This window comes from Sciurus vulgaris, assembly GCF_902686455.1.
Source record: "Sciurus vulgaris genome assembly, chromosome: 18".
Classification (NCBI taxonomy): domain Eukaryota; kingdom Metazoa; phylum Chordata; class Mammalia; order Rodentia; family Sciuridae; genus Sciurus; species Sciurus vulgaris.
The window spans coordinates 3,734,186-3,751,653 of record NC_136479.1 but is presented as its reverse complement, the minus strand read 5'-3'; the positions used below and the strand labels follow the sequence as shown (position 1 = coordinate 3,751,653).

Sequence of the window (17,468 nt, the reverse complement as noted above, 5' to 3'; positions counted from 1 at the left end):
ACAAGGGGTGGTCTTGCCCCTAGAGCTTCCAGAAAGGACCAGCCCTGTTGGTATCTTGATTTTAGCCCAGTGCAACTGATCTCGGACTTCCAGCCTCCAGAACTAAGATGCTGAATCTGCGACACAGGAGAAGCCCAAGCCTGCATGCCTTGGGAGAGGCAACCAGCCATGAGGAGGCCCAGCTGGTGGGGCTCTCCACACAATGCCCTCCCACCTGCCTCTGCAGCCCTGCTCCTTCCACCTGGAGCATCCCTCTGGCCACCTCCTCCTGCACTCCTGTACACAGCCGACCTTCTGTGGACACTCTCTGGAGGCCCCACCAGAGGCACACCTGTCTGCCAGCTGTGGGGAGCACCCTGAGGATCGGGTGCTTCTTTGTGCAGGCCTAGACTGGGGACTGGAGCATCAGCATCAGGAAGGCCATGGGCTGGCCTCTGGAGGCCTTGGGGGACAGACAAAGTCTGGCTGCATAGCAGGTCCAAATAGACAGGGTGATGGATGGGTGAATGCATCTGGGGCCTGGCTGGAGCTGGGAGTACTCAGCCTGGCTAGTTTTAGGTTGAAATATGGAGTCTGTTTGGGATTAGAATGTTCTTTTGTGTGAGCATATGAGTGGATCCTAAGTTCTGGCCATAGACAGGCTTCTAGTGAATTCTCACACTAACTGGGCCTCACCACCCTAAGTGAGGTGAAACACTGGAGGCCATCCAAGTTCAAATTCTGGTGTGCTACATGGGTCTTGAGAATGAACCACCCACTGGGGAGAAGCCCTCAGCCCCCTCTTCAGGGGTAACAGCCTTGAGGAAGGTAGACAGCGTTGGGGACAGGACCAGGCATATCCCACAGTGGATTCCCTCTGTTCGGCCCCTCCACTGAGGCTGCCCTCCTACTAAGTGGATCTCCTCTGCATGCGGATGAGACTCCTCACCAGGTTGCAGTGGGCAAGGGCAGGTGGGGAGAACCTGGCTTATTCAATACTTAAGTCACCCTGCTTGGTGACCCCTGAAGCCCAGCCCAGCCCCCTCCATCAGAGCAGGTGTCTGGAGCAGCTACCCTGCCAAGGAGAGGACAGGGGAAGTGGTGCCAGCCCTCCTGGAAGCAGGGTGGGGTCTGTAGTGGGTTGCATGGGGGTCCCCCAAAAGATGTGTTCCCTGGAACCCAGGTATGTGAGCGTATTTGGAGCCAGGATCTGTGCAGGTGCAATGAAGGAGCCCTAAATCCAAAGACAAGTGTCCTATGGGAGAAGAGGAGGAGACACAGAGGACATGAAGATCAGTCACACGCTGAGTAAGGTGGCCACTCTCAGGAACTTTGGCAGACCTGCACCAGCGCCGCTGGAGGAGCAGAGCCCTGCTCGCACCTGGATTTAGACTTGTGGCCTTCAGGACTGTGAGAATGAGCGTCCGCCCCTTTGCGGCACCTAGCACTGGGAGCTGCTCCTCTGGCAGCCGCCACCTCCTTTCCTGAGTCTGGGGTGGAGGGCACAGGGCAGTCTGGAAGGAAGAATCTCCACGGGCAGCATGGATTCAACCCCCGCCACGCCCACAGGGCAGCGTGTGGCTTCCTCCAAGGGGCGAACTCAGAGCTCTTCTCCCAAAGGGACAATGCCCCAGAGGGATGTGCAGGGAAGGCTCCCCTTTGGGTATCAGAGCCCAGGGATGGACTCCAGTCCTGGTGTTCCAGGTGGAGCTGGCCAGAGCTCAGGCTGTCATGCTGCAAGAGCCACAGTGACCAGTGCCAAATGCCCGTGGGTCTGGGGCTCCTCCTGGCCTGACCCTGCCTTTGAGAGTAGGACAGGCCTCCAGGGGCTGGAACTGATCACTGCCCCACCCCACCTTTGTCTCTGCACTGCGCTTTGGACCGCCCTCCCACTTCCTGCTTGTGCCTGGCTTCTACCCACAGGGCCATCGCACTGCCCTCCACCTGGACTTCTGTCCTCCCTCTCCAGCCCTCACCGAGTGATGCCGCTCAGGGGTGTCAGGCAGCTGTCCAGACCTTCCCGTCCACCAGAGGCCCTTGGTACAAATCCCCCATCTCAGTGCCCCTGAGGTCCGTTTTTATGGTTGTAACCATGGATTCTTGCCGTCCAGATATTCACTTGGGGTCTGTCCCCTGCATAAGTCAACCGCAGGCAATAGCCCACCTTGCTCCCACTGTGGGGACCCCATTTTTGCAAGTGACTGTTAGGCTCCTCAGCCAGGGAAGGTGCTGGCCCTGAGCCCAGCTGTCTCCCCTCAGCTGCCTGGCACAGGGAAACCCGAGGCAGGAGTACCCTGCAGGCCCAGCACCTCTCACCTGCCAGCTCCTTCTCTGCAGTGGCCAAGGGCTGGGTCCCAAACTGGCTGCTCATTCGGCCTTTGTACAGAATCCCATCCACTCCCAGGATGTCCACTTCGGCCTGCCGGATGTTCTGCGTCACTGCCCCAGGCCTCTGCCTGGCTACCCCCCAACGCACGTAAAGGCTCTGAAGTCAGCGCACAGGCTCCCAGAGATGCCTGGGGTCTAGTCCCATGCCTGGGCCTGGGACGCCCTGACGGCCAGACTCACGGTGTCATAGTCCAGCACTTGGGGGTCCCCATAGGGGTAGAGTGTTGCCAGGTCCCCCGGTTTGGACTTGAGGGTGGTGTCATGCCGGGGGCCATCGCCCCAGTCCTGCTGGGAACGCAGAGCCTGCAGGCCGTCCTCCTGGATCTGCAGCCGCTGATGTTCCCTGCACAGGACAGTGGTTATCAGCCATTTGGAGACCCTTCTGCCCACGGGCCTTGGCAGTGTCGAGGGTGCTGGGGGCACAGCGGGCAGGCCTGGGGCCTGGTGGGTGGCACAGATGCACACGGCGGGGGGGAGGGGTGCCCTAGAGCCCTGGCCATCTCAACAAGATCTGCAGCTTGAGGAGTCAGGACAGGAGGCCGGGGAGCCCCAAGTCCCTCCCCTCAAGCAACATTCCCCCAGGGCTGGGTGTCCCTAGGACCCCCAGAGCCTCGGAGGTCGGGGCACAGGTGTGGCGTTGGGACCCAGGGAGCCTGCCGGTCTGTGGCTGCTCTGCCAGTCACTAGCCACAGCCGTCACTAAGTCACTAAGTCACTAAGCTCTCTGTGCCTGTTTCCTCTATTGTGAAACGGATGATCAGGGAATATACTTCAACAAGGCCAGGTGTGCCCGAGCGCCTGCTGGGCCACATCGAGGGCTCCCTGAGGGTCCACCATCACTACTCACCAGAAACAGGTGTGTCCATCCCGGCTCACAAAGGGTTGTGAGATTTAAGGAGACCCCACCCCCCACCATTTGGAAGCACCTCTCAGTCCTTGACCCATGACTGAAGAGCGCTGGCTCCTATCCTCTGCCCAGGCCACCACCACCTCACAGAGGGTCAGCCACACCAGGGGGCAGTCCTTGGTTCTGGCACTGGCAGATACGTCTCTGCAGGTGCAGGGGTCCCAGCCCTGCCCAGGGTGGCGCTGCAGCCTCACCTCATCATTTGCCGCTGCAGGTATTCGTAGCTGTTGGCGCTGGCTGGCCGCAGCTTGGACAGCAGGCGGGCTTTGCGTATGGTGATCAGCTGCCTGTGGAGGACAAAAGCATCGGAGGCGAACTCGGCCAGCAGAGGGCTGCAGGCTCCCCCCTCCACCAGGAGCCTTCCCAGCAGAAGGAAGGAGGTACAGACCCCCACACACCCGCCCCGGGCCACCAAGCAGGGCTCTGAGGAACCCCGACTATCAGGGACACAAACACACAAACAACAATCATCTGGGGCTGGGGGCACAGCTCTGGTCCTAGCATTTGTGAGGGCCGGGCTCCACCCCTGGCATCGCCTAAGCAGGGGAAAAAAAGTTCTGGTCATAAGGGTAAAAGCCAGGCCAGGTAAACCCTGGAACAGCCAAGGATGGGAAGGGGTCGCTGCTCACTGGTGGGCTGGCTGCACGACCTTGCGACAGACCACAAGCCACTCCACCCTTCCCTTCGCAGTGCTGAAGTTATGCCGTGGGTTTGGCCTCAACAAGGAAATAAAAATAAAAAGGCCAGGACAGCCTTCTTGGGGAGCTCTGCAGGCAGAGGTGTTGCAGGGCAGACCTGCTGCCAGGCAGCACCAGGCTCCTACCGTGGTGGCAGGTCACCCCACATTTTCAGGAACACACTGAGCGTTAACATTTCATCAAGCACAGAGATACCGAAGGAAACACAGCTCTGTAGCCGTGTGACACAGACACCAACATGTCCTCCCTGCATTTTCCACGTCTACGTGATTTTAAAATTAAAACGGATAACAATGCATACGGCTTGATATTCTGTCATTTGCCGCAAACATTTTTCAGGTTTACTAAATAATATTCCACAGCTGTGTTATCCAATACAAGAGCCACTGGCCACATGTGGTTATTTTAATATGCATTTAAATTAAGTTTCAATAAAATTTAAAATTCATCTTCTCCATCGCATTAGCCACGCTGCGAGTGTTCCACAGCTACACGTGTCCCGTGGCCTCCGGCTGGACGGCACAGCTACCAGCCATTTCCACAGCACAGAGCGTGGCCCCAGATGGCGTCCTTGCCCCACGTGGTGTATGCCAGCTGATGTCAGTGACCCGTTTACCACGGAGATTGTTTCCGACTCTTTTACTACTATAAATAAGACTGTGATGAGATGTCTGTGATTTGTGATTTGAAAGGGAAATCCTGGTCATGGCTCCACAGCCCCTCCGTGGAGGTGAACTGGCCTGAGGTGGCGGCCAACTCCAGGGGCCCCAGGGCTGGGCTAGCACCACAGGGACCCTGCCAGGTCCTGGTGTCAGGACCAACTGTTGCCTGGAAGCTCCTCAAAAGTTAACTAGAGTTACCATACGAGCCGGCCCTTCCACTTCTAGGCTTGCACCCCAAAGGACTGGAAGATGGTGCTCAAATGAATACACACGCACAGATGTTCACAGCAGTGCTAGTCACAGTAGCTGAAAGGTGGAAACAACCCAGATGTCCATCAAGAGACGAAGGGGTAAGCGAAGGTGCCCATCCACATGACAGAATGTCATTCAGTGATAAAAAGGAGCGAAGCACTGATTCCTGCTGACACCTGTAGGGACCTCATAAACAGTATGCTAAGCGAAGGCGGCCAGCCTCTGAAGGGCCTGTACAGTCTGATTCCATCAATAGGAAGTCCACAGGCAACCCGATAGAGGTACAAAGTGGATTAGTGGCTGCCAGGGGCTCGGGGGAGGTGGCAACGGGAAGTGACTGCTAAATGTGCCAATGGGTCTGGGGGACTAAACAGGGCTCGGAATTGAGGCAAGAGTTGCACTACACTGTGATTGCACCAAATGCCACTGTACGCTTTGCTTTTTTTATTTTTAGAGACAGGGTCTCACTAAGTTGCTGAGGCTGGCCTCAAACTTGCAATCTTCCTGTCTCAGCCTCCCAAAGCAGGCATGTGCCACCACGCCCAGCCACTTGACTTATTTTTAGTTCATTTTTGCAATGCTGGAATTGAACCCAGGACCTCCTTGCAGTGCTGGGCAAATGCTCTGCCACTAAACTACATCCCCAAAACTTTTATTTATTTTATTGGGAGGCAAGGTCTTGCTAAGTTGTCCAGGCTGGCAGTTCCTGCTGCCTCAGCCTTCCAAATAGCTGGGATTAACAGGTGTGTGCCACCAGGTGACCACTGTTCATTTAAAAATGGTTCCTTTTAGGACTGGAGTGGTGCTCAGTGGGAAGGTGCTTGACTAGTACACGTAAAGTCCTGAGTTTGATTCCCAGCATTGCAAAAAATAAAATAAAATAATAAAATAGTTCACATTATGCAAGTATTGGACTTGTATCAAAGTAAGTGACCAGAGAGTAGAACAAAGTTCTGCTCTTTCTGACAACGATTACTTCCATTTTAAAAAATATATATTTTTAGTTGTGGATGGACACAATGCCTTTATTTAGTTATGTGGTGCTGAGGTTCGAACCCAGTGCCGGACCCGCGCTAGGCAAGCGCTCTACCACTGAGCCACGACTCAGCCCCGCCTTCCATTTTTTTTTTTTTTTTTTTTCTTTTTGGGGGGAGATGGGTGGGCCATTGACTCCGACCCTAGGGAGAGAGGCAGCGCCCCTGTCACTCAGAAGTGGGGAGCAAGGTGTCTAGAGAATGTGGGTGACCGGGAGCTCTGCAGGGCGGTGTGAAGGCGGTGCGCGTGGACGCGAACGCACGGGCGGCCCTCGGGCGCACGTGGGTGCGAATGTACTTGACCCGGGCAGAGTGGTGCGCGGGGCTGGTGCGCGGGGCTGGTGCGCGGGGCAGCTCGGCGGCCTCCACCGCCCCGAGGCGCCCCCTGGCGCCGTACTCACGGGCCGGTCATCATCTCCACTGGCCGGTCGCAGGAAATGCACTTCACTCGCTCAAACAGTTTCCTGAAAGACAGGCGGCGCGCTGTCAGGGCCGCCCGGTGCCCCTGCCCTGGCGTCGCAGCCCAGGCTGAGCTGCTGCACCTCCCGCCTAACCCGCCTCCGGTGGCCTGCGTGGTCCCGTCCCTCTCGGAGCCTCAGTGTCCTCGTTTGCAGCAAATGGCATGGAGCTCTCCAGCCAGAGGTGGCAGAGCTGCCCACTCCAGTCCCGCCGTGTCCATGCCCACGATCTGGAATCCGCACCCCCAGAATCCAGGGGTGCCCTAGCCTGGCGGCTGCAGCCTCACCCACAGCACCTCCTCGCTCACCTCCTAAAGCCGGCGGCGCTGTCGGGGTCGTACAACAGGCCCTCCAGCAGCAGCTTCTTGACTACTTCCCAGACCTCTTCCAGGCCGTTCTTCAGCGCGTCCAGATCACTGTGCACTAGCTGTCAGCCCAGGGGGAGAAAAGACACCCTGGTCAATCAGCTCACACCCTGCTCCTCTGACAAGGATCTGCGGTAACCTTCCAACTTACACAGAGAATGAGAAGAAAGGAGGCGATTTCAGCCTCATAAGGCTCATAGCCCTCTTTCGTGCTATTGGTAGAGGGGAACTGCAAAGTGAGCTTCCCAGCGGCCCAGGCAAAAACACCATCAGCTACCACCTCCAAACCTACTGCCCACACTGCTTGTCTGGAGACCCCAGAAACTTTCTCCCTATGGTCCACATGCACCTGAGCTTCACACAGTCCATACACGTTCGTGGAGGGTCTGACTGTGAAATGGATGGTCCAATCACTTTTAGTATTCTCACAAATGACCATCACAATCAATTTTAGAATATTTGCATCATTCCTCAAAGAAGCCCCCTATTTCCCCCAAAACTCCAACCCCTGGCAATCGCTGACCTACTTTCTGTCTTTATTGGATTTGCCTATTCTGGACATTTCACAAAAATATCATACAATATTTGGCCTTTGGTGTCCCGCCTCTTTCATTTAGCAAACTATTTTCAAGATTTGTCCAGGTTGCATCATGTATCAGAATTTCATTCCTTTTTATGGGTGAATAATATTCCACTGTACTGCATTCATGCTACATATTATAAAGCATGGAATAGCATGACCAAATATCATTCCATCATATGGATATACTTCAAAAATTTTTTTAGTTTTAGATGTACACAATACCTTTATTCTTATTTATTTTTATGTGGTACTGAGGATTGAACTCAGTGCAAGTGCTCTACCACTGAGCTACAACCCCAGTCCCTGGATATATTTTTTGTGGGGGGGCAGGTATGAGGGATTGAACCCACAGATGCTTAACCACTGAGCCACATTCCAAGCCCTTTTTATTTTTATCTTTTGAAATAGGGTCTCACCCACTTGCTGAGGCTGGCCTGGAAGTTGCGATCCTCCTGCCTCAGCCTCCCAAGTCACTGGGATTACAGACGTGTACCACCATGTCCAGCATTGGATAGCCTACATTTCATTGATTAATTCCTCTGTTGATAGACACTTGGGTGGGTAGTGTCCACCTCTTGGCTATTATAGCTAATGCTCCTGTGAATATTCACGTGCAAGCTTTGGTGTGGACATATCTCGTTTTTCTTGGGTATAGGAATGAAGTTCTGACCCAGGCTATGACATGAATGCACTTGGTGACGCTAAACCAGAAACGTCAGACACAAGAGTGTGCGTGCCCTGTGGCTCCCTTTATGTGAAACACCCCGGACAGACATGTACACAAGGAGACAGCGTTGCCAGGGGTGTACAGGGAAGGGCGTGGCTGCTAAAGACACCGGGCTTCCTGGTGGGAAGACGCAAACGTCCTAGAACTAGGTCGAGGTGACGTCAGTGCACACTGCGCCTGTGACTGCCGCTGACCCCTTCACTTGCAGATGGTTCATTTTATGTTCTGTGACTTTTACCACAATTCGAAATACAGACAGGAGCTGGGCACGGTGGCACAGGCCTGTCGTCCCTGCTACTCGGCAGGAGGATTCCAGGCTTGAGGCCAGCCTGGGTAACTCAGCAAGATCTTGCCTCAGATTTAAAATAAGTAAATAAAAAAGGGTTGGGCCCAGTGACTCAGGAGGCTAAGGCCAGAAGATTGATGGCAAGTTCAAAGTCAGCCTCAGCAACTTAGCAAGGCCCTAAGTGAAACTTAGTGAAACCCTGTCTCCAAAAATAAAAAGGGCTGGGGATGTGGCTCAGTCACTAAGCACCTGTGGGTTCAATCCCCAGTATCAAATAAAGGGGGGTTTTGGGGTGCAGCTCCGTGGTAGCGCACTCCTGGGTTCAGTCCCTAGAACCCCCTGGAAATAACACAGAAAGGAAGCAATGAGCAAGTAGTGACTTAGAACAGCAGCCACAGAAGCTCCTCATCTGGAAAATCTCAAATACAGAGAAAAGCAGAAAGACTAGAATAGTTGACCATAACTTCTAAATTTATTAACATGTTGCTATATTTGCCTTATTCTTTTTCAGTCCTGGGGATTGAACCCAGGGACACTCTCACACTGAGCTCTATCCCAGCCCTTTTATTTTATTTTATTTATTTATTTATTTGTTTATTTTTTGCGGTGCTGGGGATCGAACCCAGGGCCTTGTGCTTGCAAGGCAAGCACTCTACCGACTGAGCTATCTCCCCAGCCCTAGTTTGTATTTTTTTATAACTAGTTTTTTTGTTTGTTCGTTTCTTGTAGTTGTAGATGGACAGCACGCCTTTATTTTATTTTTATGCAGTGCTAAGGATTGAACCCAGTGCCTCACACATGCTAGGCAAATACTTGGCCATTGAGCTATAGCCTCAGCCCCATTATTTTGTATTTTGAAACAGGATTGCTAAGTGGTTGAGGCTGGTCTCCACCTTGCATTCCTCCTGCCTCAGCCTCCTGAGTCCCTAGGATTACAGACATATGCCACTCTGCCCAGCTTGCCTTATTTTGTGATGCATTATTATTATTTTTTTAGTTACAGAAATCATGACATTTCTCTCATGACTATCTGAGTGTTTCTAAAAGATGGGGGTGCTTTCATTTGTAACCACAATTCCATGATCACCTCTAATACAGTTAGTGATAATTCCTGACGGGTCACATTCTTAGCCTGGTTTCAGAACTGGCTCAGTTGAACCAGGAAACAAGTAACACCTTTTCCTGTGCTGCATTTGGTCATCTGGGCCATTGTAATTTTTAATCTAGAACGATCCCTGTTCTGTACCCACGTCCTACCCCCTGGCATTGAATCACCAGAGAAAGGCAGATGAGCTGTTCTGGAGAGTGCAGTCGCAGTGAGGTGGACTAATCTGGGTCCTTTCTCTGACAAGTATGTGCAATGTGCTTACTGCTTAGCCCCAGTGACAGGCACACGGGGACCCAAGGCACAGAGGAGAAGGCTGAGCCTCAGGGACTCAAATGCAGTGCCTGACCTTCGGGCCACACCCACCCTGCTGTCAGAGCCACGCAGCACTGTCACTGTGGGTCTGCCTGTCCCGGGGCTCTCTCCGTGCACAAGGGGCAGCAGGGGCTGCGGCTCCTCGGGGACGTTCTCCAGGTCTGGCACCTCGGAGGAATCAATCAAGGACCAGCGCGCTTCTCAGCGGGCCCCGCTCGGACCCCACCACATCCCTTGGCTGGCCCTGCCAGGAGAACAGTGGTAGCCAGCCTCTAAGAGGCTTCCCAGCTATACTACGTGGGGTTCACACCACCAAGTAGGCCCCTCTCACTGACTGGTAACCAACTGGGTATTACAGAAACGATGGTGGCTAAGTCACACCAGACTCTGCAGATCCTTGCTTGTTTTGTGGGGTCACTTGTTCTGGGCGAGATCAGGTGCCATGTTACAAGACCACTCAAGAGGCTCTGAGGAGGCCTTGTGATGGGAAACCGAAGATTCTTTTTTTAATTAATTAACTAATTTGTGGAACTGGAGATTGAACCCGGGGGCGCTCTACCCAGCCATACCCCTAGCTCTTTTTATTTTTTGAGACAGGGTCTCAATAAGTTACTCAAGCTGGCCTCAAACTTGTGATCCTCCTGCCTTAGCCTCCTGAGTAGCTGGAATTACAGGCCTGTACCGCTTTGCCTGGCAGGAATGGAAGATTCTTGCCAACTGCCATGTGAGGGCACCATCTTTGAAATGGCTCCTCTAGCCCCAGTCAAGCTTCAGATATAGCCCTGGACGACACCCTACCTACGACATTGTGGGAGACCCTGGGCCACCCAGGTAAACTGCTCCTAAATCCCTGCTCCTCACAACTGTGAGCCTTTGCTGTTGGAGCTGTAAGGTAATCCGCCGGGCAGCAGGTGGCAGCTCGGCCAGGGTGCTCACCTTGGTGCTCAGATCCTTCTTGAGCTGCTCCACAACCTTATTCCAGTGGTCCTGGTGGGTGGTGAGCTTGAAGAGTAGGCTCTGAAATGTCTCGTGCAACTCCACCACGACGGTCTCCAGGTCCCCCCGGCTGGCCTTGTTCACCAGAGCAGTCTTGTCGGCTTTCTAGGGAAAGAGGGGGTGCAGGGAGGAGTGGGGGGGCGGGAGGCCTCCGTCCTCTGGTTGGATTTTTCTAACTTGGGAGCTGATGTCTAGCCCTTGGGATCTATGCTGGGACCCAACTGTGGGGTCTGTGCTGCTCACACACAGCAGAGGGATTTAAGCCAAGGTTTTCCTGGAACAGGGAAGTCGATGCATGATTTTTAAGCTCACATAAGAGTCACTCATCACTAAACACAGGAGCGGTCAGGACCGCGTGCGAGAGGCCTCCCACCTGCCCGTGGGAAGGAAGGCAGGGGGTTCTGGAAGGCTCTGCCTGGGTGACTCCTTTTCCCTGGTGGGGAGCCGGGGCTCGGGGGGGGCAGCGGGAGGCGGAGGTCCCTCTGGCCACTCACTTCTCGAAGCTCCTGCTCCACCATGTTTTTATTCGCCTTGGTCAGGTCCAGGGATTTGATCTGAGCCTGAAGAGTCTAAGCACAGAAGCAAAGGCCTGTCAGCCCCTCCCACAGCCGTGAGGACGCTGTCCACCCTGCGCCTCCGCCCCTGCCACGTGCTCGGAGGGGGACGACAGGCAGGTGGACAGCAGGCCGGTGGGCACATCAGAAGGCGTGACCCAGGGTTCCAGTTGCCTGGAGCTGAAGGGACAGAATGGGCGACAGAACAGCCGTCCCTGGAAGGAGGAGGACACGCCAGGGAGCACAAGCCAGTGTGGCGCCTGGGCCCCAGATGTGCGGGCAGGTTCCCTCAAAGGGTCTGTGGTTGGGGTCTCAGTGGGGAACCCCATCTCTTTATGGCACAAGCTGTGCTCGAGCACCAGGGGGACCCCTACTTCTCACCCCGTGATTCCATGAAGCAGCAACGCCCCCAGGACAGGAGCAAAGGGAACCTGCTCGGGAGTAGCCTCCCCTCTCCCAGAGGCCGGGGACTCTTATTCTACTTCGCCCCCCGTGTCTTGTCTGGCTTTCACCCTCAGGGACTGAGCTCCCAGCTCTTGAGTGTCACGCGGCTGCTCAGAATCAAGACTGCCCTTCTCAAGCCTCCCCACCGAGGGGCCTGCCAGCGGGTGGAAGTGGAGTAGGCGGGTGTCTCTACTCTCTGAATTCCCTGTCCTCTCTGTTGCTGGCTCCAGTGTTGATGACTGGAGTGTCGGCAGCCATCTTGGACCATAGGTGACTTCAAGACTGGAAGTCGCAGAGGAGGAGAAAAACGGAACTGGAGCACCTACCCTCCGTGGGTCCTCCGCCTGGATTTCTCGAATGTAAAAGAGAAATACACTTAGGCCTCATTTGCTAAAGTCAGACCCAATGCTAACAGCTCCGTCACGTCCACCGAGGGCCCAAGGAGGGCTTCCGAGGTGACGCAGAGGAGGAGGGGCGTGGAGCTCCTGCCTCGCCCTCCAGCCCAGCTGCTTCCTCGCAGCCAGCGCTCAGGCCCAGGGCCAGCGCTCGCTGGGCGACTCTCGGTTCTGGATGCTTACTCTCGACTACTGTCACTAAGATTAAACATAAAGAGGCGCGAGTAGGTGGGACTCTCTCTGCCAGGGACACCTGAGTCCTGGGTCGAAGAGTAGCTCCCCAAAAATTCATCACCCAGAACCTGTGAACATGGCCTTATACGGAAACAGGGTCTCTGCAGATGCATTAGTTAGTATAAGTTCACAGTGGAGTAGAATGAGCCCCGAATCCAATAACTGACGTCCTGGAAGAAGGAAGGCCTCAGGAAGCCACCCAGAAGCACAGGGAGAGGCCATGTGTCAGAGAGGCAGATCAGGGCCATGCCCTGACCGGCCGAGGTATACGCAGCCACCAGAAGCCAGAAGGAGCAAGGAGGGGTCTTCCTAGAGCCTCGGAAGGACCAAGGTGAGGCCTGGATTTCAGATTTCCAGCTCCGGAACTGAAAGGGAATAAATATTTATTGTTTTCAGACACTAAGTCTGTGGTACAGCAGCCACAGGAAACTGATGAACCCAGTAAGTGACAGATTTCGGACCCAACCTGGCATATCATCCCAGTATCTATCCAAAGCCGTCCTGTGAACCGCAGCAGCAGGCCGCGCCCCAGGTGCGTGGGCTCTGTTCCCTCCTCTCTTTCTCTTGCGCTCTTCCTTTTTCCTGCAGATTGAACCCAGGCTTGTTCTAGCCACATCCTCAGCCCTTTCTAGTTTTTATTTTGAGACAGGATCTCACTAAGTTGCCCACACTGACCTCGAACCTGCGACCTCCGTCCCAGCCTCCAGAGTAACTGGACTGACTAAGGCTGGGCCACCAGGTCGGCTGCCCTCAACTTCTACATAGCTGTTCTTCTCTAATGATGCAGGAGTACAGCACAGAGTTCCGTCTGCTCCTTCAGGACAGACCAAGTTCTTGCTGGGGCTGGTGGGCTTCTCCCAGCAGGCAGCTTCCTTGTCAGCAGCAGAGCCCAGTGGCAGGGGCAGACGCAAGACTGAACACTGTGGTCCAGTCGGCAGCGTGGTTGGGAGGACTCGAGCCAGTTTTCCAGCTGATGACTTTACCTATTTATTTTTGGTGCTGGGGACTGAACTCAGAGCTGCATTCCCAGCTCCGTGGGAAATCGCTGAGACAGGGTCTTGAGAAGTTGCCCAGGCTGACCTTGAACGTGGGCCTCTCCTGGCCTCCCCACCCCTGGGGTCACAGGGTGCTCCACTGCGCCCGGCTCAGCCTTTCATCGCCGGTGTTGCTCACCAGGCTGTGCTGGTGACTGCCTACTGGCTGTTCAGCTCCAGGGACAGACACAGTCAGCTCGAGCTCCCGAGGGTTCACACGGATGAGCCAGAGCAGGTGGCAGCAGACGGGGTCCACGGCGGCCAGTGAGAGCGCCCAGGGACAAGTCTCTGGCCTGGATTCTTACCCAGGAAAATGCACCCACTGGGGCAGATGGGCTCAAAACGGAGCCAGCTCACCACCATTCAGTGCCCAGAGGACGTCCAAAGCCCTCCTCAAGGACTTGGGGAATCCTGGGGCTCCAGGGTCACCCAGTCCTGTTTTCCATCTCTGCATGTGGATGTTCCTCTCTGTCCTGACATTGGCATCAGCCCACCCAGGGACCGACGCCTTCTCCAGCGCCCCTCACCCACACCAAACACGAATTCAGGAGGCCGTCAGCAGCAGACCTGGACCGGGGAGGACAAGCCTCAAGTCACTCCTAAGCCTGCTGAGTCCGAGGTGCTTGCCGAGGTCGCCCCACCATGCTGCAGCTCCCGGCTCCTGTCCTGAGAAGAGTGCTCTCCTCCTCTCTGTAGGTCGGCAGAGCACTCACAGAAGACGCCCGACGCAGTCCCCTCCGACCAAAGGTGCAGACTCGGTGGAGCCTGGACTTCTGACAAGGTGTACACCAGGCAGCCGCTGTCTGGTCTCGAGCTCCGGAAGTCAGCGTGGCCAGTTCTTGGACTCCACGTGGAATCACATGCCACGTGCTCCCTCATGCCTGGCTCCCCTCACTCAGCAGAACGTCCCTGAGATTCATCCACACGGCTCGTGTGTGTGTAGAGTTTCCAGTGTTCTGATTATTAGGAATGCTGTGGCAATGGTCTGTGTAAAAGTCCCTGAAGTAACTGAAACTTTCACTTATTTAGGGTAAATACCTAGGGAAGGAATTGGTGGGTCAAAGGACAAGTGTACGGTTTACTTCACTTTATAAAAACCACCAAACAGCCAGGCACAGTGGTGCAGGACCGTACACAGCAACTTGGGAGGCAGAGGCAGGCAGGTTGCAGGGTTGAGACCAGCCCATGCAACTGGGCGAGACCCTGTCTCAAAACAGAAAGGGCTGGGGATGCAGCTCACCAGTAAAGTATCCCTGGGTTCAGTCCCCAGTATTATAAAAACAGAAAAAAAGGAAGGAAAGGAAAGTGCAGTCCACAGACTGAGGGAGAATAGTTCCAGCATATCTGACAAAGGACTGGTTCTGTTCACGCACTCATTCATTCATTCATTCATTCATTCATTCATTCAGTGGTAGTGGGAATCAAACCAGTGGGGGTGCTCTACCTCTGAGCTACAATCCCAAACCCTTTCTTTATCTTGAGATAGGGCCTAAGTTACCCAGGCCGGCCTCAAACTTGCTATCCTCCTGCTTCAGCCTCCTGAGTAGCTGGGCCTACAGGGGTGCACACCACGCCCAGCCAAAGGACTGGTTTTAAGACCATTATGAGGCTGGACACAGTGGCACACACCCATGATTTCCTGACTCAGGAGACTGAGGCAGGAGGATCAGAGGTTCAAAGCCAGGTTCAGCAACTTGGTGAGAGACCTCATCCCAAAATAATGAATAATAATGAAATACTGTTCCCAAAAACTGTCCAAAATAAAAGACCAACAATATCAAATGTTGAGGAGGGTGTGGAGTCATTATTGCCTTGGAAACAGTTTGATACTTCTTTTTCTTTTTATGTTTATGGCACTGGGGATTGGACCTATGGGTGCTTACCACTGGCCTACACCCAGTCCTTTTTATTTTGAGATAGAGTCTCACTAAGTTACCTAGGCTGGCCTTGAACTTGTGATCCTCCTGCCTCAGCCTCCCAAATCACTGGGATCCCAGTGGTTTGCAAAGGTCTTTCCTCTGCAAAGATAACCTCTCCAGATACTCCAGTGGAACACAGTCACACATAAGCACACACTGTATAATCCCATTTATGTGAAGTTCAAAAACAGGCAAAACTAAGCTAGGGCAACAAAAAACAGAACAGTTCTACCTCTGGACAATGCATATTGCCCTGGGAAAGAGAACTTTCTAAAACTATGGAGATGCCTCCTTTTTTTCTTTTCTTTTTTTTTTTTTTTAGTACTGGAGATTGAACTCAGGGGCACGCGACCACTGAGCCACATCCCCAGCCCTATTTTGTATTTTATTTAGAGACAGGGTCTCACTGAGTTGTTTAGCACCTCACTTTTGCTGAGGCTGGCTTTGAACTCACGATCCTCCTGCCTCAGCCTCCCAAGCAGCTGGAATGATAGGCCTGTGCCACAGCACCTGGAGAGATGTCTCCATTTTGACCAGACTGTAGATCACGGGTGTATAAATAGGTAAGAATCACCTCAGCTCTTCTATGTAAGGTTTAGGCGTATAAATGGCACTGCAGTTGAAAAGGAATCTTGTCACTGCCCCAGGCACGAACAGAAGGGCCGACTTTGTGGCGTGGACAGCTGTGTCCCCAGCCCCTAGAGCATTCCGGTGCAGAGCGAACACTCAGTAATGTTTGCTGAGCAAACTGACGAATGCCGAGCATGTCAGGAGGTGGTCAGTTAGGAGTCTAAGACACCAGCTTGGAGCATGTCATTTATGAACAGTTCTGCCTCAGTGGAGCCTCAGGGTCTGACCGGACCCCTGCCTGATCTCAGCTGGATGGTCGGTCCTCTTACAACAGGAAGAAGGTGAGACATTCAGGAGAGGACAAAGGCGCGTTTGCCTGGAACAGCCTAACTGCCAAGACATCTTAGGGAAGACATGCAAGAACACAGACCAGGGATCCAAGATGGTGGTCTAGAGGGAGGCTGCGTTCCTTGTCGCTCCCCAACGCCAGATTCAAGCAGAGGATATCTGTTTCTCGGTGAGGCAGTTTTTGCTGCTTCTCAGTCACCTGCTCTTTACCCCATTTGTCTGCTGTGATCACCTGCAATCTGCCAACATATCGACGCCTTTTTTGAGAGCAGATTGCTCACTGTCAGGCGTTTGTCATCCGCCATTTGCCTGCCTCTCGCCTGTCCATTGCCTGCCTTGCCCCTATCCATCACCTCCCGATCGTCAGACAGCTGCCAGCAGATTGACCGCAGACCGCCAGTGGAGAACCAGCTGCCTGCTGCTGCCTGGAAGTTCACTGTGACAGTACCTGCAGGTTTGATTACACGTGGCTGCCGCCATTTTGAGACAACAGCCAGGCCCTGTAGGACCCCTGGCCAGACAGACTGAGTCCCATCTCCAGGATCCCTCAGCCCGACTCATCACTCCCTGCCTTGGGGCCCTTACATCAACTGACTGCTCCCTGCCGCCAGGACCCCCAGACCAACTGACTGTGCCCTATCACCGGGAACCCAGACTGACTGGTTGCACCCAGCCTTCTGGATCCCACAACCACACCAAACACACCCGACCTCCAGGACCCTTGCCGGACCAACTGCATCCTGTCTGCAGTTCCTCCAGCTGACCACGTCCACCCCTGAGCTGCAGCTCCCCATTTCCCAACACATTTGGAAGCCAGAGCAGCCATCTTGGATAATCCTGGAAGCTGTAGCTCGGATCTTCAGGTGGGGAAAATCCCATCTTGCGACACCTGCTGGAGGCTTGAAGCTCATTGTCAGGTACCTCTCATACATTGGGAGGTTTCATTAGTATATGACTATTATACAGTAGATTTTCTTTTTTCTCCTTTTTAAAAAAAATATTTAAGTTTTTATTTCTTTACGTTTCTTGCTTTCTTTTCCTTCTGTTTACCTGTTCCCTCAGAGTCGCTTTCTCCCTTATTTACATGACGTTATTGTCCCCATAGGGGCTATGGGGCTATTTGGTCTAGGATTGCATAGTGTTTGATTTGGGCACTGCTAATATTGATCTCCCCTTAAAGAAAGGGTTTTGGAAACCTATAGGGCCACTATAAGCC

At 53.9% G+C, this 17,468-nt stretch overlaps 1 protein-coding gene across 3 annotated transcripts in view; it reads right to left on the bottom strand.

The window, feature by feature from the left end:
* LOC306649911 (uncharacterized protein C16orf96) overlaps positions 1-17,468 on the bottom strand; it is a 47,052-nt gene that overhangs the window by 8,735 nt on the left and 20,849 nt on the right. For 2 of the 3 annotated variants that reach the window (XM_079121372.1, XM_079121374.1), the window contains 6 exons: positions 11,249-11,323; positions 10,695-10,859; positions 6,686-6,804; positions 6,321-6,383; positions 3,468-3,560; positions 2,548-2,710 (listed from right to left, as the gene is read on the bottom strand). In XM_079121372.1, the coding sequence (XP_078977498.1) occupies positions 2,548-2,710; positions 3,468-3,560; positions 6,321-6,383; positions 6,686-6,804; positions 10,695-10,859; positions 11,249-11,323 (678 nt within the window). Of the gene's footprint in view, positions 1-2,295; positions 2,399-2,547; positions 2,711-3,467; positions 3,561-6,320; positions 6,384-6,685; positions 6,805-10,694; positions 10,860-11,248; positions 11,324-17,468 lie in introns of all 3 variants that reach the window. The other variant, XM_079121373.1, reaches the window with a different exon arrangement.